At 40.3% G+C, this 23,247-nt stretch overlaps 1 protein-coding gene across 2 annotated transcripts in view; it reads right to left on the bottom strand.

The window, feature by feature from the left end:
- Window positions 1–21,295, bottom strand: part of ptpn11b (protein tyrosine phosphatase non-receptor type 11b) — a 37,426-nt gene extending 16,131 nt beyond the window's left edge. For both annotated transcript variants that reach the window (XM_069141209.1, XM_069141210.1), the window contains exons 1-2: window positions 21,225–21,295; window positions 6,889–7,011 (exon numbers count right to left, since the gene is read on the bottom strand). In XM_069141209.1, coding sequence (XP_068997310.1) covers window positions 6,889–7,011; window positions 21,225–21,238 — 137 coding nt within the window. In that variant the 5' untranslated portion in view covers window positions 21,239–21,295. The remainder of the gene's footprint in view (window positions 1–6,888; window positions 7,012–21,224) is intronic.
- Window positions 21,296–23,247: the final 1,952 nt, after the last annotated feature.

Raw genomic sequence — 23,247 nt, 5'->3', positions numbered from 1 at the left:
GATCCATTTTTTAAACATTCAGTATTTTCCTTATCTAATGTATTTGGAGGAAGGCTGGACTGTGATTGCAGTACAGTAGAGAAGAAACGCGTGCAGCTGGTGAGCTCAAACACTGATAAGCGCCGAAAACATTTGGTACCACTTTGCATATTCAAAGTCCTCTGGCTGCTTTGAATAGGTGCACACACTGACACACACAAACACACATTTGTAATCTATAAGACATCTGCCTGGAAGCAAGTGAAGACTGAGAGGCGGCTCAACAACTCAGTTGCTAAATGTACTTCTATGTAAATTGACTTTCTCATTTCCCATCTCCCGCATGTTTCTCCAGCAGAGATAAACAAAACATTGTGTAAACATATTAAAGTATGACGACACACAAACACACACGTACAACAGATTTACGGACCACAGGGGAGTTAGCCGGGCAGTCGGTACTATCTCATCTGCAGGTTGCGATACCACAGTCCACTTTCTCTCTCAAACTGATTATCAGCTAATGGTCATATCAAGTGGCATAAATCCCATTTCCCTGCATCGCTTTTCTTGATGTCCTAATGAATTTCACATTCCCATTTTTTTTTTTTTTTACCCTTTCTTTCCATCCTCCCACTCAGCATACAATAAATCCTCTTCTCCATTCTTGTATTTATCTGTTCCATAATCCATCTCTCCCTCTCTCTCCACCTCTCAGTATTTCCTGGTAATTGCTTTATGGCTCTATTAGTGGCTGTTGGCAGGATGCCACAGGTCTATGGCCCCGTTACCGGCCCCTCCTCAACTCTCAGGCCAAAGCCCCTTTTTTCTCTCCAGAGTTTAACACCATTAACTCTGGAATGAGGCAAACGCATCCTATTAGATTTTCATTCACTCCCCGGCTCTCCGACTCCGAGACATTGATAACCTTTGTGGATGTATTCCAGTATGGCAGTCTTCTTTACAGTTAGAGTACAAGGAGGCGAGGACAGCACGTATTTCACTGTTCTCGATCACTCATGTCTTGACAGATGACGCAACACGATATTCTGTGTTTTGTGAAAATAAGCAAAAAAGTAACTATGATAACATGTTCTAATTCACAACACAATTATTGTCCTCTTTTGATATAAAGTCTAAATTATGATGTGGCACAGCAAGCGTGTAATTGTCGCTGGTCACATAACAATATGTTAAAAATAAAAATAAAATAAGGAAATTCCATATTCAGTGATAAACTCCAAAACAAACTGAACCAGCGACAGTGAGCAGAACATCTGTGTGTGCAGCTTGTGAGGTTTCAGGGCTTTCTGCATCCCGCATGTGCACAGTTGCTCTTTCACAGGTGTACTATACAGGTGAAAAAAAAAAAGGCTGTATTCAATTTCAATGTGCTGAATATAAACCAGTGTGATACTGCTGTTGCTGGTGAACTCATCTAATCCAAATTTCACTCTGGCACCGTCTTAAAAACGGGATCTGAAGTTAATTTGTCACTTCGCTGCGTTATTGCTAACCGACTGCATTAAAGTGAGTTATTGTGTCGTCGGTCAAAATGCACCAACGCTCATGGGCGGCAATTCTGTGCACACTGTCTGTGGAACACAATCTGGAACGGGCTGCATCCCCTTTTGAATGCTTCACAGAACATCCAACATGTTGATGCTGACTGAATATGGATTTCTTCTTGTTTTAGGAGATTTGTTTGCATAGTAATCTATGCATAATTACCAACTCAATATTGCAATCAGTCTCAAAATAAATGAGACAGTTTCCACATTTTTAGATGCCACCAGTCCCACTCACAAGACGAAATTCAATCTTCAAAGATGGGCAGTAATGTTATCCATATAGGAAGCATATTGGTTGCAAACACATCTATATTGGTAAATATTTTGCACATGACAAAGTCTTTTAATAGGCATGCAAGATTAAAATACTTGTGGGATCACTTCCTCTCACCATATTAACAACTTTTGGTTCATCAGACAGTTCAAAGTTCAGGAGGGAGCGTGACATGGTAGTTACAGCTATGAGAAGTTCAACGGTGTTCTTCCTTACTGAATGAAGTTCCGCATTTTCAATATTCGATATTTCCACCAATATCCTGTGCAATTATTTCAGCGGGTCTCTGAGATAATACAACTCTGTCATTCTAATTCTGCTCACAATTCATTGGATTTCCTGATAAAGAAAAACAAGCTAGATTAATCTCAGCTTTACTACTGTTGTTCAATATGATAGCTCCAAGACGCCAGAATATTAAACATTTTCCTCAAAAGGCAAAAAATATAAACGTTAGATTCTTTAACTGTAAATCAAACAGGGTAACTAAGTTTTCAGCATGACGGGAGAAGCCCAGAGTATAAATATTGGATGTCCTCAGAGTGGAATTCAGGTCAATCTTTACAATGCTTTTAATTTTAGGGTCCTTTTTTTCGTCCGTCATAATGGCATGAACTGTTTTGCATTGACAGGATCGATCATGCAGAGGCGCAAATGCACATAATGTCTATCTGATTCCTGCATAGTTACTCTGCTGCAGTCTAACAGCCAGAGCAGCAAACAGATCACGTCCATGTCAAGTATTATGTCTCAACAGAGCACAGCAAAATAGAGAGTTTTAGTAATAAACAGTATTTATATCAGTGACATAAAATAACAAATACACAGAGAAGATGAAGTACACAAACATGGACCGCTGGGAAATATAATGCCCAAAAATGCACATATTGATATATGTGCGAAGCCTAGAATCTATAAATTATAACTTGCTTTGCTTGAAGCTATTCAAGCAATATTTTTTCACTAAATACAGTCCGACACCACTGAGAAGTCCCTTATAGTGCCTCTATTTCAATTCCCCTTCTTTTTTTTTTACTTCTACAGACGGCTGCACTTGGACTCGAACCCAAATCCTACAGGACGCATATTTAAATCTGATGTGAAAATTCAGATGACAGGTCGGTTTGTTCTGCGTCTCAAGAGCTTGTGCTGACAGGCTGTGGAAAAAAACATCCATCATCTGACAAGTAGGCAGCTTTTTGAATCAGGTACATGCAGCATTTTCTCAGCTGCAGCAGGCTCACTTCAGAAGGTCGGATGGTTTGACACAAGAGGTGTCAGACAACCAAGAAAACTTTCTGATCTCTAGATTGTTCAAAAGCATACAACAAATCCTCACTCGAAGACTTTTTATACCATTAGGAGGGGTCAGTCTAAACAATAAGCATTCCCAAAATAATTCTTCTCCGTTACCATGATTGGCAGCTAGTCAGACAGTATAGAAATTGTTGCCTGTATACAAAGCACTAAAGCGACAATCAACTTTTTTTCTTGAATGTATAGGGAAAAAAATAGGACTTTATGTATGACGATATTTTCAAAAGATGAAATCAATAGGTAGGCTCCAATTTGACTGTGTGTGAGTGAGCTTTAAGTGGAATTTACAGTCTGCTCCAGTTTTCTTTAGGACTTGCATTTTTCCACAATTCTTTTGTGAAAACAGATGAGTAATGTCAATAATTCCTGAGGGAGAAAACTGCAGTATGAAGCTATCTTTGTATATGGAATAACAAAGATAAAATCTGCTGTTGATGCACTAAGAAAATAGCCATTGTTCATGTTGACATGCATCTTGCTGCACCAAATGCCACCATGAGCTTTCAGTATTAAACTGGGCTCTGTCATGATACCAGAGCTGTAAAGTTAGAATGCATTTTAAATTCAAAAATAATTCATTTTGAATGATAACTGGATCTAGTATAAATATTTAGCTTCCAAAAATACAGTTAATATTCACAGATTGACATCCACCATAAGAAATGCTGGCTGTAAACCTATAAATAGCCCGGCTGCATCGAAAGCATATCTCAGTAAACCCAGACAAACATTATATAATACAGAGGCAGGGAGAAAATCCCATTTGCTCTCTGTGGTAATTTGTGCTACAAAATTCTCTCTCAAGATTGCCCTTAAAACTCCTCTCGGGGTCTTTAGAGTGTATAAAGAGCATGAAAAATGATGACGAGAACTTGACCGGACCCCTCTTCTCCTTACAGAGTTGAACTTGTATATAAATTATGGCCAAACTTTTTCTGCTTTGAACTTGCTCCTTCTTCCTCAGAGTTTTATAAAACTCTGAACTGATTACATTTTCAGAAGCCTCAAAAAGCTCTAATCAGAGCTTCAGACTTCAGAGCTGCAGCTCTGTCCGACCCCTCCTCCTTCTGCTCCCCTCGTGGACCAGAGAAGAAGGGAGGTCGTGGAGATAAGAGGAGGAGATGCACGGCGAGGAAGATAATACACAGAGACTCCCTCAGCATCCATTACAATCTAAACATTTACAGTGACTGAAGAGATTTGGCGATTAACTATAATGGCCATTCCGGGCAGCGACATTGCATGTTGACTTTCGGTCAGACTCCGAGACATTTAAAAACTGTATTTATATGAGAACCTGCACAAGTACTCATTTCTAATGAAGATACTGAGTGCAAAGTAAGCTCGTCCCCTAGAGCTATAACAGCCGCATGTATGGGAAGTACGGCAGGCTTAAATGATTAGGAATTCTCCTTTAATGTAAATTTACATTATTGTGTTAATTCACGACTTACATGGGAGCATAAAAATGATTCATTCTATTCAATATTTTATCCTTTTTACACAGTATAACCACAACAGTGGCGATAAAAAGCAAAACCCAACTGATATATCGGCCGGTCGATATTGGCTGATCACAGATATATCCTAACAGCGTATAATTCGGTCGATATGCGCCGACATGAAAACTATTTTTGACAAAACATAACGCAGAAATGAAATGATTTTTCCGAAAAGATAAGATGTTCTATTTGCGTTTTCTTTCATCGTTACTTATAATTATTAAATTCACAGAGAAGTTCACCATTTCAGTGCAGTAGTCAGTTTTAAATCATCCTGCCTTACCTACATATCTTTGATATTTATTTATAAATATATATATATAGATATATATATATATCTATATATATATAAAAAGAATGTCATCTGATATATCAACATCAGAAGTTTTTTTTACTCCCTATTATCGGTATTGGCCCTAAAAATCCAGGATTTGTCAGCCTCTGATAAAAAAAAAGTATTGTTTACGTACGTACGCGAGTAATCTTAGATTAAGTTGCAATGTTTTATCAATACAACAAGGTACAAATCTCCAGCTCGTGGTACGACATCAAACTGAAAGACAAGTTTAAGCAGAAAGTACAAATTTAATCTGCCAAACAGGAAATTGGTAAATACTGAAACAGCATTCCACAGGAGCACAAAGAGAGCAGATTCCTGAAGATGGTAAACTTGTGTAAACTTAAGCGTTGTGTCATACCAGACCAACTTCAGGCTTTACTGGTAAAACTATTTACTGTAATAAGCTGAACGACAGTCTGTTTGATAAATAATTAATGAAATGTTTCATTTCTAACAGGAAGATTGAGTATTTTTGTTCCAAAGTCACAAAGACTCTTTTTAAAATGTATTCCGCTTCATCCTCCTTCCCCTTAATTCAAAGTGACCTACCTTCGGCAGCAGGTGGTGAAGCTCTGCACACCTGCCACTTGACCTCACTGTGCATGTACCGTGTGTGTGTTTATGTCTGTCAAGACCACAAGCTGTGGCTACAACACACCCCACCAACCTTTTGGTGAAGTCTGTGATTTACAACACTCTATATACACACACACACACACACACACACACACACACACACACACACACACACACACACACACACACTGAAGGACAAAGTCTTAACAAGTCCCTCACTCTTTAACAGCATTTAAAAGCTACTGCCATCTAACTGCCCTGTTCCCTTTAGTCTTTCTTGCTGTGTTTCACCCTCTCTCTCTCTCACACACACACACACACACACACACACACACACACACACACACACACACACACACTTTCTCTCTCTCTCTCTCTCTCTCTCTCTCTCTCTCTCTCTCTCTCTCTCACTCACTCACTCACTCACTCACTCACTCCCTCCCTCCCTCCCTGCCCATGTCACCGTGCCAGCTACAGTCACAGAGTAACAAATGTGTCTGGGCTTTCTTCCAGGCGCTCGGCCAACTGATGTGTCTCTTAAAAGCTTCCGTTGCCAAGGAAGAGGCTCTCTTCAAACTCTCTCATCTCAGTTGGTCTCCTGCTCGCTGTAATCACCACAGCATGTAATGGCGAGTCCACTAAACAGAAATTTCACACGACACACCAGGACTCTTAATTAAAGAGAAACATGCAGCAATCAGGCGCAAGTGACCAGTTTCACAGTGTTTGCTCGACTCACTACAGCTCCACCCTGCGGACTAAAATTATGACTTTCTGGCTATTTATTGTCAGAATCACACATTCCCAAAGTGTTATCGAATATTTTCCTGAAAACACTCATACAAAACAGCTGCTGTTTAAAAGCCATCTATTCCCCATAGACAAAATTTCCCATCACTTGCTGACCCGCAGGTAAGAATTTCAGAGACTTGGAGGCCTGGCCGGCTCCTCAGTGATAAACTTCCCACTTTAGTTAAACCGGCACAGTTCCTCCTCCTTCTCACACTGACACCAGATTAAATCCATAGTCGGCAAGTTATTTTAAAGTTATTGAGTGCTTGAAACTTTGCACTCCTGAGTTTTATTGAGCAATTTTTGATCATCTGGACATTCAGGCTTTCTTATGTTTAGGTCTAGATTACCCCTAAATCACAGGCAAAGTATCTAATATGTAAATATTACAATGCTAATTTTCTAATTATTTTTCTAACCACATATCAGTTGTTCAAAACACACAACAGCTTCTTCTCAGGGCTGAATCAGTTAAATAGTTAAATAGTGAGGCTGGGGGTGAGCAGCAAAAACACTCTTAAAAGGTAGCGAGGTTACCTGACAGAGAGGGTAAAATCCCCGGGGTTGCTCTTGCTCGGCCGGGCCAGGAAACTGCCGTGGACGCCCCGAGTCAACAGGAGCTGCTCTGCCTCGATTCCAGTAATGTTGGGGTGAAACCACCTGTAAGTTTGTGAACAAAATAAACAGGGCATAAAGGAGAGGCTGATTACTCACCCAAATGAATTACTGTACAACCATCATACATAATCTTGAATTAAGAACAAAAACAACAAAAAAATCCATTTCAGTCAGATTTTGGTCTTGATGTTTAGCTAACTTTGATAGGCTTCCGTTGTTTCACCTCTACTGAGAGGTACATAAACCTGGAGGAGTATTTTGACATATTTCCTATAGAGCAGTCATAATGTGTAACGTTCAACTCTGCCTTTTGAAAACAACAAAAAGTAGTGTACAGAATCAGGATTTGGACCGGGACACTTTTTGTTTTGGCTGTGCACTCCAGAATCACACTGGAAATAAAAACATTGACTTTAAGGTTGAAGCACCAATTTTCAGCTTTACTTTGAGGACGATCACAGCCATACTGAAAAAGAACATCAGAACTGTGGCCCTGATGTACGTTGCAGGATTTTCCAAACACTGCTGACAAACTGAAGCTCGTCTCTCCCAGACTATCGCACGCAGCTTTAGTCTTTGCTGTGAGCAGTTGTACTTCAGTGAACTGTGCTTTACTGATCGATAACATCACATTTAAAGTTTCAGTTTGTAACTCGGGAAGAGCTTCGTCATAATTCATGATTCATGGAGGAGGTCATAAAAGAGCATATATACATTGTACTAGACGATCAGGAACATAGTCATTGTTCCTGCTGATTCATGAAGTCAGTTTCACACACCACTCAAACAGAAACTGAATGAATATTAATCTTAATTCCTTTCTTTCCGACAATGATAATGTCAATCGTATCTTTTCCCAACTGTGATTAACCATCATATCATAATTTACAGAGAATTAATGAGTCGTGGAACTTACTTTATCTAAAACAAATACAATTTTACTGCAAGTCTCGCATCGGCAGCACGTTTATTAATAATCAGCTGGCTGGTCTCACAAGATTGATGGTGGTTGTTTTCATTGACACTGTTGAAGTAAAATGACATCAACAAATAAATGTAATGCTCCTTATGAATCCTCGAGCATAAATTGTGTTAACATTAGTAGCGCGAGTGAGATGCATAAAAGAGGCAACTGGCAGCAGAAGGCTGCATTGGAAGTAATTATGACAGCTCAGAGTTATATGCGATCACAGTTATGCTCTTATTCCTGAAGATGTATTCAAACAGATGGCGTGTTAGAAACACATTAGGCATCTTTCTTTCAATCAAAATAAAAGTAACACACATTTCCTCTTTGATGAATCAGTGAATACACCCAAACTGTATGTCCTGTCCTGCTTTGAAAGGGAAGGATGCCGCAGTTTACAGTACTGCAAAAGCCAAAGCTAATAATTACATGTTACTTCCTCTGCTGCAAAACACTGCAGGCAAACATTTAGCCCATCAACCTCTGAGGTATGTTGACCAATCATCTAGATTGTGCACCCTTACAGGATTAACACGGTGACCCATCCAACCCAGACCACACCAAATCAATTATTCACAAACAGTCACAAGACATAAACCTGGTGCACGTACCCAGTGGCACGAGTGTGCTGCGGTGTGGAGTACAAACTGAGCTTAATGCACGAAGGACGGCATTAGTGTTGACGAGGCAGTGAGTCGGGAGCATAGTAAAGTGCCAGTGAATGGCTGCATGTCAGCTGTGTGGATTTAAAGCTCATGTTTAAGCAGGGATCATTGGGTTAAACCTCTCTAACTACTGGGTGCCATTGCAGGCTAATCCAACGCACCATTAGCTATCCAGGGCTCCTATTGTATGACAAGGCGGAGGTGGGAGTTGGCAGAGCTGACATTAAATTCAGGTCAGTTTTACGTGTACTGCTTGTAGGTAACACACTGGGATTTTATTCACGTAATGCATGAGCACAATTAGGTCTTTTTTACAGTATGTTCAAGGTCTTTTTAGTAAAATGATGAAACATTCCCTCAAATCAGACAAGCTGCTTCATTTCTGCTTTAAAACTGTAAACAGAATACGTTTCTGGGGTTTCTGGATTATTTATCAGGAGAAATATGTAATTTGAACCTCCCTCTGACTATGGGATCCTATTTCACTCAACAATTATGGCAAAAAAAAAAAAAATGAATAGACTCATTGATAATACAACTTTTTTTTTTTTTTTTTTGCTATAGTAATACTGAACCTGTGTAAAACAGTAGTCCCATAGTTCAAACATTGTAAACTACATCTGTTACAAGAAGCCTCAAAACGTTAGGAGCATACCAGATAAGCAGCTGCATAAATCCTCAAATAAAAAGGCATTTTACAGAAGCATCAAACAGACATTTCAAAGTGAACTCTCTGGATCTAAGCCTGCTGGTGGCTGGCAAGTGTTCATGCCACTTGGAAATCAGCGATGTGTGCCAAACGTCTTTTGACTACAGTACAAAGATGAACATGTGTTGACAAATCTGGCTCCAGCGGACCATCTCACACTTCTGTATCATCCTTCAACGCGTCAGTTGCAATTTCTTTTTTTTCCCCCCCTCAATATGTTTTCTACTTCTGTGACAACATACTCAAAAATGCAAAAATAGTAAACGCAACTATCGAAATAAGAAGAAATTACTATTATTGTGCAAGTGTTGAAAAACTATGCAGTTTCAGTATAACCTTGACATTTAGGTCCAGGGTATATCAATGTCTGAAAATCATTCATTTACGGAAAACCTGGTGCTCTTTCCTCACTACCTGCACATCTGCATTACATTTACAAGCATTACAACTCCTCACAGGCTTACTTACTAATGCATTTCTAGCTCTGAGTAATGGAAAAAAGTAAACAGAGCCTAGATTGATAAAAAAAAGTTTATCCTTCGATTATTCATATGCCAGAATAAGCTTTAAGTCAAGGCCCTGACTTTTTCCTTTTAAACGTAAGTGCTCGCAAATGTGATTCAACAAGAACGGGAACACAGACTTTTTTTTACACCGACATGTAGACCAAATGAGTCACGGAAATCATGCATTTCACATTTTAAATCGTAGCCTTTCAGCAGCACCCCCGGCACATTACAAAAGCGTATTATTGATTAATATAACCCAGCAGAGAGGAGGCAGCGGGCGACACAAGAGCGCCTTCATGAAGCCCACGCTGAGAAGATAATATCTGAAAGCTTTAACAGTGGGCGAGCATTTAGGCATTTCTGTTTTTGTACACTGTATGACACAAACCCATGACAGTCGGATAAAAATAAGACTCATGTGTCAGCTCAGCAGATCTTGTGTCACCTCAGAGTGGCAAATACACACCAGAATACTTTTGGTCACTGCTGTTGTGCTGAATCTCAGCTCATTTTTATGTGACACTGCTTTCCAATCATTTCTAAAATAACTGATAAAACCACAAACACATCAATATAAATCACTCTGTTACATTTGTATTGCCAACCATTGGAGCTTGTTTTTGTCAGAATAACTGTTCAGATCACATTAAGGGAAAGTGACATTTACTAAAACTAAATCGATCAAGTTTGAAATTGCTTTTTGGGAGCTAAATATAAATGTCAGACGTCCACGGTTTCAGAGTGGGAACTACTGTCACTATTTTGCATTCAACAGATGAATCAAAGCGACGCTGACGGCTTGTCAATCGCAAAGCAGCCTGACCCGTTTTGACTTTGACAGAAAGGAAATATGAGAAGAGTGAAAGAAGAGACAGGTGGAGTGAGAGACAGACACGGCAGGAGAATCCCGAGTGATGCCAAAGTGTGACGGGACTCGTTTGTGAGGAACGATAAAAATGACACAATTTAAATGAACTAATAACTTTGCAGCCAGTGTGGATCCTCTGTTGAACGAAGCGCTGCTGTACTGTGAAATAAAACACGAATAAACCAACAGCCCCCACCAGCTGAGACATCTGACCCAGACTGCACCTGACCCACTTATCCTCACCGGGGGGCAAAACCGATCTGCTGCACTTTCTCTCATTCCACGAGCCGAGGGAGCCGATTATAGGGGGGGGGGGGGGTTCTTTACAAATAATAAAGTGTAAACGATTACAAGGGGATTAGTCACAAATACATGTAAGAACAGAGGGTGAATTGGACAAGGACCTCCCGGTGACATTAAAAATATCTCTACAAGTCTGGCCGGGGATGTTCGTATGTTTGAGCGCGGAGTGACACAAACAGGAAATGATTCCAAAGCAGTGAGGGAGTGATAGAAGTAATATCTACACCACTGAATTCATGGGAGAGACTCGATAAGACAAATGTCCGCATGACACAGTATGTTGTCCAAAAACAGTCCAAAAAACAAAACAAAAATACTGCCAAACATGTCATCCATTTCAGAGTGGATTGAGACAGAAAGAAAAAAGAAAAACAGGGACAATACAGTGACATTATTTTCTTTCAAATGCAATCAAATTCACAGATTGGAAACTATGTAATGCTGAACATTTCTTATGCCAATTTTCTCTAAATTACCATGCATGTTTGTCGTGTGTTTATTGTTTGTTTTGGAGCCTCTCTTGAGACCAAGATGTGTATCTCAAAAAGAATGCCTAATTATCAGTCTCTCAATATTAGCAAACCCAATTTTAGTTTTGGTACAAGTAATACACACAACATTGGAGCGCAACATTAAGATTTAAATTAGAAACTCTGGGGGCAAATTATTAAAGCTGAATGAATACAGGATTTAAAAAAAAAAAAAAAATCTTATATCAATAATTGATACTTTAAAAAAGTGACAATATTCAGTACTGTGCAGATGCTTTAGGCACTGACAGTAAATGAAGATGCTTAAAAAAAAAAAGAATAGTTTCTATTTATCAATTAACTTCATACAGAGTGCAGTTAACAGAAAAAAAATGCATCAATATTTGCCTTTAAAACTGCACAAAGTCCCCTTGATACACTTGTGGTGAACTCTTCACAGTCTACCTGGCAGGTGGGTTGTTTCAAGCATTTTGAACGACTTGCCGCAGTCCCCGTGTGGACTGTCTCAGGGTCTTTATGTAATCCCAGACTGACTCCATGATGTTGAGATCAGAGTTCTGTGAGGTCACGCCATCTGTTGCAGGACTCCGTGGTTGGTGTCGTGTTTGGCTGTATGTTTAGGGTCACATTGCTGACTGAATTTGGGACCAATCAGACGCCTCCCTGATGAGACTGCTTGATGGACAAGAATCTAAACACCCGAAGTGCACATATACACTTGTATATCTGGTGATATTTCATTACATATAACATAAACACACATTTTGAATATGGACTCCTGTAATTTATTTTTAAAGACATGAGAGGAACATATTGCAGTTAAAGATAACCTTGTCAGTGGTCTTGTTTTGGAAAAACTGTTTCTGTAATGTCTTGCAACCTTTATCAGCCGACATATTGGCTGATGTGGCAAAACATTTTCAAGGCGCTATGAACTAAAAGAGACAATGTCATGGTTTTTCATACTCCACTATGTTACGGACAGGATTCACTATTGGCAGGAATTTTTTTCATCTTATTTGACTATAATCTTTTGCATTTCGGCCAAATATTTTTTTACAGTAATACTCCAACTGGCCCTTGCATTTAGGTTAGTGTGCCGAGGAGCCACTGACAGGTCATGGGTGTCAGCTGGTGGACAGATTACTTGTGGTATTGTTGTTAATCCTACACAGATTCATGCGGACAAAATAATAACAGTGGGACAAAAATGCCTTATGTCACTAATCCATTTCTAATCCCTCATCACAATGCTGCTGTCACTCTTCAAATTATGAAAAACAATGGAGAAAGGCTGTAACCAAACGCAAACACTGGACCGACACTTCGAACACACGACATGAGCAGCTACTGCAACTACTGGTCAGCAACTGTTCACCTTCTCAGGTTTACAGAAAGCTGAAGGCAGCGGGAGCTACTTCCTGAACGTCTTGGCACAAAACACACAAAAATCCTTCTGAAAAATTAGAGCGTACACCTATCCTCTTTGTAAACCAACAGCCACCTGTACAGCAACACACACACACACACACATCAATGGCATTGTGAAAGACGTATTTCACGTGGGCACTCACACTTCTGCACAGCCAGGTCTCCACATGCCCTCTCCAGTTATCCTTCAGTTTTGGATTCAGTGCATTCAGTTAAAAAAAACTTCGGTCGAGTTAAAGACATTACTTCAGGGAAGAGAGTGAGTTAAAGGAGCGGGAGGGTTGTCCAGAAAGGAGAAAGTAAAGTCAAGTTGAATGGGATCGTTTCTGCCCTACCTCACCATTGTGGTCGAAGCCTGCCACAGCCCCTTGCTTCAGCAGCCTCAGAGTTTAGTAATCCAGCCCTGGGCACTGTTACACAAGGGAGGGTGGGAGGGAACGAGTGAGATATAGAGACGAAGGAGGGGAGGGGAGGTGAGGTGAGGTGAGGGGGGGGGGGAGTGCTTGTAAAAGTATTACTGGGTTAGACAGAGTGAGACAGAGACAATGAGAGAAACAACAGAAGTGGAGGGGGTGCATTGTAAGAGCATTAGAGAGAGAGAAAGAGTGAGAGTGTGCAGGAGGTAGAGCGTGGGGCGGGGGGGGGGGGGGGGGGCTTTAATCTGGGATTTGGACATGCATGAGCAGGCCTGATACCAGCGCCCGTCGGTGCTATCAGCTCCCCCCCCCCCCCTGCCTTCCCTCTATGCCCGCTGGCAGTCTGGTCGAGCCACCCTCTGGCCTCCTCCCTCTGGCCTCCTCCCTCTGGCCTCCTCCCTCTGGCCTCCTCCCTCTGGCCTCCTCCCTCGGCCTCACCTTCAAACCCTAAGAGGTGACGGGCCTCTCCAACAGCTCCGCTGTGATCCTGAAGCTAACAGAGCTTTCCCTGGCAGGAACACAGACCAAGCCGGGCCAGGCCAGGCCAGGCCAGGCCAGATCAGGGTGCCAGGTCCCCGAGAGCTACTAGGTCCTTGCTATCTTGTCAGAGGCTAAATACAACAGCTGTGTTGCCCCCGCCTGGAGATTACACGTGGCGTAGTTACACCGGATCATAGTTAGCCCTCGCCAAGCTAAACCTCCCCAATCCAGCCAATTCAGCAGTCTGACATTAGGCTATTAATTTTGCAAGGGTGGGCTGGGAGCTTTGTAGGCGAGTTAGAAACTAAATGCTGAGTAGAAAAGACCAGCAGAATTTCATTGTTGTGCTCCTACTGACCTTACAGTGACCTCTGGATTTTACAACGTTCTCCAAACGACAGGTGAAGTTTTCCCACTTTCAAGTTTGACTTTAGTTTAATGTGGTCTGTATTCCATCTTTATTCTTGTCCTTATTGATCATATTTGTATTATCTATCCGACAAACACTGGCTGACATTATTTATCACAGCTTACCGAGTGTCAATAGCATCACACCCAGTGTTTTCAACAGGTTTTGAATATTTGAATTTCACAGTTTGTGACCGATGAGCATGCAGCGACCCATGCACATTAGAGGGGGGAGGGTAACCCAGGGTTGTTTTCTGTGGCCACAAATTACAGGTGTGCCTCAATTCTTTTTTATTTTCCGATAGGTACGTACATTACTGTAAGTGCAATTAAAAGCCAACAGGATTTATTTATTAACAGACAGAAATGTACCCCGAACTTCCCACGATCAGGTAAGGGATCCAATACCTAAATGAAACGCTTCTTGTCATCATTACCATTCGGTCTAAAAACGTCATGTTACAGGCTTTCTAGATAAGTTCACAATGTTCAGTTACCTTTTGCTTCTATGTGGAGCCACCAAGATGCAGAGCTGCCTAATTTACCTCAGGAGATCATGGCACTGCTTTTCTGCTGATATCCTCAGAGCCACGTTGAGTTCCTCACAGTTTTAATTTGAACTCAATAATCTGCGTAGAATTACTTCCTTGGTGACGACCACACACCGTGTTGCACAGATGTTGGCTCCGATTCCAGCATTATTATCCTTTTCATGCAAAGCAGAACAAACGAGACATTTTATTTTTAAACTCATTTTCCCCGAATGTCACTTACGCAATCCTGGTGTGATGTTCCTGGTGGATTTTCTGTGAAACCTTTTTGAGATTGGCAGTGAAACTATTATTTTGTGATCTGGCTGTCTGCTTTGTGCAGGACAAAATGAATTTGCCCTTTCTTTTTCTGTGTCGCTCTGTTTAATGATTAACTTTTAGACCATAACTCACCAAGAAATGCTTGCAGAAACAAACCTGGTTTGAGGCAGTGAAATAAAAAGTACTGAGTTGCTTTTTCGCACGCAAATGTTCAAATGTCACATGAACCAGCTGCAGTGAAAATGGTGTTTACAACCAGGGCTGTTGAGCTGTTTTCACCTAACCTATATTTTGAGACAATGTAAAAACACACTAATTTGGTCCAGTGAAAGTTAAGTGTTGATTTAATGAAAGTATTGCTGCTGTGTGTAGATTGTCCCAATAAAACTGTCATATGGCTGCAACCCTGCCAGATAAAAATATGAAAATAATTTAAGAAAATAAAAAGAGTGCACAATCAAAGGCAAAGACCTCTCCGCATTGGAGTCTCATTACAAATTGTTTTATTGATACAAGTGTGTGAAGTTTTTTTTTTGAACCGTGTTTCTATGAACCTAATTTATAGAGTTTTGAAATGTGTCGACACAGGCCAAAAAATAAATTATAAAAATTTTGAATAAGCGAAATGTTTATCTCCATTTACTATGGATAATGCAAATTGCCTGCTATTAAAATACTATGCTATGTGATTACCACAGCATGAAACAATCCAAATTCACAGAGATGCTTCCTGCTGGTTCACATAACCATGAATACTCTTTCAATTTAACCGAGAAGATGTCTGCGTGAGACTGCGCAAGTGAGTCACTGTCAAATGTTAGAAGTCTTTAAAGCAGCCTGAACAGCATGCCCTTCCAATACAACCTTGTCCATATTCCCTGCCTCCCCCCTGCTCCTCAGATCACGACTGCAGGAGCAGTAGTGACTCAGGGCTTTCCAAGAATAGGATTCCCTTTGACAACCACCAGGCGCCCCATTTCCCTGCATCTGGCCTTGGGCAGTGAAGAGGGGAGAGACAGAGACAAAGTAGAACGAAATTTCAAATAGCCTGGTTTTATCTGACAAGACGTCGACAGGGAAGAGGAGAATAAACTGGATGTGCTGTGGGAGAGACAGAGGCAGCTGGGAGCTGCAGGTTAGGCCTCAGGCGGGTTCAAGGGAAAGCGACCTAGTGCGCATCCAGCTACCACTCTATCCTCTTACATCATGTCTCAAGTTCAATATAGCTCCGGTCGGCTATTTAAAGCACGCCTGTCTCGGCCCGCTGACAAAAAGGTGATATACTTAGTAGCCACAGCGCAGCATGAAAGCTTCTGCTGGAGCTATATTGGTCACAGACAAGCCCTGGGGTGTGGGTTTTGGTAATGTTGCAGTTATTTTTAGCCTTGCTGATGATTTGGGGTATTTACATGAGGTGAAATACTCCCCCCTCCCCCCCCCCCCCCTCCCTAAAGCTCTGGATGGTTCACTTCCCTGTGTAGCACCAGGCAGTCAGCTTAGCACAATTAGCTAAATGATTAACTTGGGCAATCACTGTGCACACGCATGCATTTTGATCATGGAAATGCTACAGCTTGCTTTCAGTGCAATTACATAATCTTTTTAACACGCAAAAACAACTTAAAGCACAGGGTATAAAGTTTGTAGCTTTTTCTATTTACACGGAGTAAACAGGACGCAGGGAAAGTGGCTCTGGGCATTATTGGTTAATCAATAACTCAACCCTAATTATACACCAGACTTCTTGCTCTAAATGGCGAATACAAAATATGGAGAAAAAACAAACTGTAGTAACAGAATACGCACTCAAGTAATTTTGACAGTTTTACACAGCACTGTTGCTTTACTAGAAATAAGCATGTGAAAATTTAGTGTCTAGCAATGTTTCCCAACCTCTGTGGGGACAAAAAAAAAAAAAAAAAAATCTGGGAGCAAAATCTTAAAGTAATAAATGTATTCCCTTTTCAAATTTGAATTAAATGCTGTGTTGGCATAAACACAGTACGTTTGACATTAAACTGATGGTTTTCTCAAATGTTTTATTTGGGTTATTTTGGACAAATGGTTTACATTCTTTTTTCCCTACTTAAAAAGCAAAAAAAGCAAGTGTTTTCAACAAGAGGGGTTTGATAGCGCAGTAGACATTTTGTTCGGTTAGGCATTTAATCCACAAGAAATTGTTACTGATCACGTTCTTGTCATTGAAAGCAAATATATGGTGATACTTTACTGTGTTTTTTTTTTGCACCTGGTTAAACTTAATGCAAAACTAAAAGAAGTTCAAGTTTGAATTTAGGTCATGTTTAGGGGTTTGTTTTCTCAATTTCAAGTAATCAGAAAATGAAAACACTGCAATTTGCTTGTCAGTTAAGATAAAGTTATGTATAAGACATGAGTTTTGTACCTAATGTTATACATTTGCTATTTTTTTTTGTCTGACAGGCTGCAGGATAACTTGATTTACTGAGAAATTAAAAAAAAAAAAAAAAAAAGCAGCTATTGGTTGCGACACTCAGTTTGAAAGGTTACTGAGTTTACACACAAACATGATGACATATCACGCAACAGACACGATTTTAGGCAAAGTTCACCTTTCTGTGACAAACTTGCCAGTTTGCAAAGGCTTCAATCTGACTGTCACCAAACAGAAGTTAAATGGTTTATATTAGTAGGTCAGTCACTTTGTTCCTCTTTTCCAGCTTACTACATTCAACAGTCAGAGATAATAAGAGAAAAAGCATTTTTACAGAATCATATTGAAATGAACGGGACTCATTCAAAATCAGCTATTTACTGAGAGGACACAGAAACAAAAGTGGTAGTGGCTGTGTTCAGCTGATCAAAGCTCAGCCCAGATTTGTACGACCGAGAGGAGTGTAGTTTGGATATGTTAAACATTAAATATTTTAAAAAGCATTTCCTTTTACTTTTTAAGCCTGTTGCCCTTAAATAAGGCATTCGAAGACATGGGCCTGTGAAGCTGACAAAACTGTAAGGTTTTGTCCCCTAAACTATCTGCATTGTTTTGTGTCTAAAAATGAATAAAATGCTAAACATGTATTTGGAAAAAATAAATAGTAAGAGTGGTTTCGGAGTACTCCTGGAAATGTTGACAGTGCTATCTTATTCCACCACATGGACTGTTGTCTTCCTGTCGGCTTATCAAGAAAACTGACTCACTGTTCTCAGCTGGTCATACGAGTTTCAGTGACAGACGAGGTCTGTTCCATAAACAAAGGGGGGCAGCGGTGGTTTCCAATAGTGGAAAATGTGTAATACTCCACAGAAACAACTGGCAAAAAATGAAAATGGAAGAAGAGCAGCGTGACGTGATTCCTCATTACGTCCTTCTCTGGCCCCACAGTTACACTGAACTCATTACAATGCTTAATCATTGATTCATTTACGGTACAATAACAATGAGGGACAGTATGAATTGTTCCGTTATCACATCACCCACCACGAAGCGTCACTACAATGACAAACTGTTTGGAAACTCCAGCCCTCCCCAATATTATGATGAACTAAAATCCTTCCTGACTGACACGACTACCAACAGGAGAGTCGGCCTGTTAGATCAAGATGGCACACATTGTGGTACTGTGTCCCCCCCCGCCCCCCCGCCCCCCGGTATTTCGGCTCAGGAAGTACACAATGAGCCGCAGAGCAACAGTCACACGTGTCTCGACCAGCGACAAACCATGGAAACTGGCAGAGATGAAAACAGCTTTTATCTTGGCCTCAGTGTTTTCCTTTCTCTGATCTGAGCGTACTGGTGGCAATGGCCCCTGGGGCAATGTAATGGCTGGCCCTCAGTCAACTCACAAGTGTTTATTGTAAATATAATAAATAATAATGAACCTGAAATCGAAGTCCAGAAATAAATTGACAAATGATGACACCAATCTTTCTTCTTCATTGTTTTTTGCCACTATTTCTTTGAGGTATGAAACATTTTACTCTCCACAGGTACGCTGAGATTTTAGAGGGAATCACAAGATGCATTTCTTATAATACTGTGGTGACAACACCTTTAGTCCAAATCCAATAATCTGAATAACATACAGTATTTGGACATGAAAATGAAATTCAAGACGAACCAACACCTTCTATTTTATTAGTCAATTGGAAGCTGGTTCAATTTGCAGCAATGAACCAATTAGGTATGCATTTGAATCCACGAAGTTTGGTCAAGCTCTTCTTCATCTGTGCATTCAGGATCAAATAAATATGCAGGACCATCAAACTGAATCAACTTGCTAACATCCGCGCAATAGTCTGATGAATAATCAGCTACAGCTGCACGTTAACCAGGATTTCGATTGTACTTGATAGTACACGCAAAACAAAGTACCATTTTAAACAAAACTGTGTACAGCATTCAAGTACATCTTTGCCCCACCAGGGAATAGCTAAGCAATGCAATGGACTATGAAGGATAAGTGTTACTTAAAAAAAAAAAAATGTTACTATTTGATGCACCGAGATTGAAGCAAAATGGAGCTAAACTCTATGGTGAAGAAAGAATTGCAATTTTGCCAAATAAAAAAAGGCCAGAATTCAAGTCAAAGCACAAAAAAAACATGTCTGTGTTCTTAAAAGTTGAATCATGTCAAAATTAGTGGGCTAACTTTTTAACCTCGACATTATTTCACCATTGGCTTTTGTAGGTACCGCTGCATATAGAACACAGGTAGGTAGGTAGGTAGGTATTTACTTTATTAATCCCCGAGGGGAAATTTTTTAGCCATCGCATGTCAAACCCCTTATGATAACAACACATCTGCTTTCTGTTCCACCCATATCGTGGCAGACCATTTGTGTCTACTGTAAACTTGGTGACTGTCAACGTCGCATTTTCTTGAGTCCACAACAACCATAATGGTCAAGAGACGAGCTGAAGGCTGTAGTCAAAATTTCAGAGGTCACCTTGCATAGAAATGTGTACCAAAACAAACAGTTGTTGTGGGACTATTAGTTATAATGTGGGCTGGAAAGAAGCACTCAAGTTTAAAAGGCTCAATTTCAAATACTACAAAGTACCCATAACCCTTTGCGTTTCGGCTTATTATTTTTTAGCTTAATTACTCTGTACTACAAAGTGACTAGACAGGACTAACGAGAACAAAATCTTGAATTACAGGAACAAATACTGCAAATCTATAATAATACTACATACAATACATGTTTCCATTTGTGTTTGTATAGCGTTAAGTACAGCCTAATAGCTCTAAGTCTTCACATCATACAAAGCATTACTAGTCCCAAGATGTAAATGATCTAATGTAGGTAAAGGCCCAAGTTATTGGTAGGAAACAAACTAAAGACGCATGTATGACTAACGCAACACTTCTTCTGTTCTTTGTGTCAGCAGACTACATTTTCTATGATATCTTTCAAATCCCTGTTGCTGTAAGCACTTGAATTGTTTCTATGGTACCATACATTTGTGCACACTTGATGGCTGATGACATTACAATATAAACTCTACAGCGTAGGTTGTCTATAATGCTCTCTGTGTCTGGGCTTAGATTCACAGGAAGCTGCAAGACAATTTCCTGCTCTGTGAGCGCAGAGACAAAGAGGGAGCACAGAGGCAGAGAAGTCCATAACAGTAGATTTTAAACGTGTTTACGATCAAAAACTTGATCTTAAAAAAACGTCATAAAGAAAAAAAAAAAAAAAAAATCCAAGTATTTAATGGTCATTTAGGGGGAGGGGGGGGTACTTTCTCAGAAATAAATCCCAACATTCACAAACACACACGATGGGCAGAAGACACGACAACAGAGTCACTTCAGGTGTACTTTGAGTGCATTGTTATTTCACTCTGAAGAAAGGAACTCCATTTAAGAAAATTGCCGTGTTGTCAAAGCTTTTCAGCGTCGCCAGTTGTGTCAAGCGCCGCACTTTAACTTACTTATACAAACTCTGTGCCAATTCGTAACCACGAGACGCACAATTAAATGAGGTTTCTTTCAGTGCAATTTGAAATCAGAGCCGCAACGCGTCAGAGGGGTCTTGGAAAAGCAGGAATAAAAAGTTGAGGTGCCCCCCTTTTGCTTTCTCGTGGGCTGCCTCAGTCCCCGGCTCTGACCGCTCGCGCACTGACAATCTCTGACCGCTCGCGCAAGTGCAAAGAAAATAAGCACGGCGGGGAAGTAATGACAGTTTCAGTAAACAAACTCCACTTTACCTGCGAGATGTCATAGCAGTGTGTGAAGGCTTGTCAAGTGTCCTGAGACGTTCCCCTCCTGCCTCTGCGCCTGAGTCGCCGCAAAGAGTGAGAAGAGGTCTGTTGAACCTGCGCGTCGAGCTACGCGTAACTACCGACACGTCTTCCGGTTGGTACCTTCAAAACAAAGGCCTCATTTAAAGGCTGATTTGAATTTAAGAGGAATACCAGGTGAATTTATTATTCTCTTGTATCCGTAATAAATACCAATCTTTTTGTATTGTGTTTCCATATTTTGTATCTTTTTTTTTATTAATTTATTTTTTGTTTTACTTCTGCACATGCTGCAAATCCACGAGTTTGGCACATTGTTTTTTTTGTTTGTTAGCTTTATTTCATGATTTTCCTCGTCAGTCTTGGACAAGATTATCTTCCTGTCCTCCTCCTCCGACGAAATCTGGCTAACTTGATGCCATTTAACGAACATTGTTAAAGTTCTTGTTATTCAGGTTAATATAGGAAGCTTCAGAAACCTTTGATGTCGCTTGAGGGCCATTGGAAATCTGCAGAAGTAGTGCGTCGCGTTCTCGCTTCTGATTGGCTGAGCCATTTTCCAAGTTGAAAACGGGTGCTCATTTAAAACCTTACACCTGTGACGACTTCATTATTAACAAGCAAAAACAACAGCACTGCTCTGTTGTTAGCTGCTTTCTATGCTGCAGTTCAAATAGGCTAATTGTGCATTTGTTTATGTTCATAATTATTACCCTCATCTATCTCATTTTACTTCTTAGGACAGTGAAACTGTCAACAACATACACAACGAAATAAATTAAATTAATTTCAACTAAAAATGACCTCATAACACTATATCATTTAGTATAAAGTGGAAAATAAAGGCTGATTCTACATATTGATTCACCTCATTTTTATTTTTTTTTTCCAATCGATGTATCATATTTTGACCAGTTGTGCAGTAGTTATTAACCCCTGCAGTTTTGCTGCACTATTGTAAAGCTCATCTATAGATGGCATACAGTCCTGATGTGACAGCCACCCAGTGGGGAGCGATGGTGTCGGTGGTGCAGGAGGGGAGCGAGCATCGAGGCAGAGTGGCATTGACGTCACCAGCCTGTGGTTATCAGTGGAGGTTAATCTACTCTGGGATGGATGGGCTTATGCAATTGTCTGTGAGCCCACAGGCTTCACATGTATGGATTTGCTTTTCCACTGTTTGACCCAGTGTGCTGTTGTAAACACCGAGGAGATGGAGATGGAATTTCTCCACTCTGTAGAATATTTAGATGGGTTTTTATTTTTTTTTATTTTATTTTGCTCTGCCAAGTCAACTGTGCTTTCGGGGTGGATAGATGAGTGAGAACATAGAGTTATGAGTTAGGTCTGGTGAGCAGTGAAAATCATACTGTCGCACATGTAGCCACCGTCCAATTGATAAATAGTGGAAATTGATGAAGACGGTGAAGATAACTGAACATTGCAATAACACTGAGTGCACATTTAGTGTATAACACCAACATGTATTTGATAGACTTGGAAAGTCATTGAGTGAGCTGCCCTTTGTATATTTTGTGTTAATTTAAAGAACGGTCTGAAACTACTTCTGTACTGCACCTACAGGCACATATATTAGTAGATAAGTGGGAGGAATTGACTGTATGTGTTGGACAAAAGGTCAGAAAAGCAAGCTGAGTTTCATTGTTTATGTGTGTTTTTGTGTTCAGAGCTGTATTACAAATAGCCTTGACCTTAAAGATTGTAATTGTAGCCATTAAAAACTGTCCCTTGCTTTTACTTTTAACCTCAGTGCAGGTTAGTCTTAAAGTGGCCTGCGGCTCAATAGGACTGTGTTAAAATGCCAACCTGACACCCAGAATGTAAGTTATATACAAGTGATGGGTCAGGATTGATTTGTATAATAGAGAATGCAGATATGATTATATAATATGAGACTAAACGATAAATAATCTTGAGGTTAGACTTTAAAGAGCTTTAAATTTCAGTAGTGGAACTATGTGCATTAACT

This window comes from Embiotoca jacksoni, unplaced genomic scaffold, assembly GCF_022577435.1.
Source record: "Embiotoca jacksoni isolate LCO1_2020_lvr unplaced genomic scaffold, fEmbJac1.0.p SCAF_9, whole genome shotgun sequence".
NCBI lineage: Eukaryota > Metazoa > Chordata > Actinopteri > Embiotocidae > Embiotoca > Embiotoca jacksoni.
The sequence above is the reverse complement of the archived record's forward strand: the minus strand, read 5'-3'. Positions and strand labels throughout refer to the sequence as shown.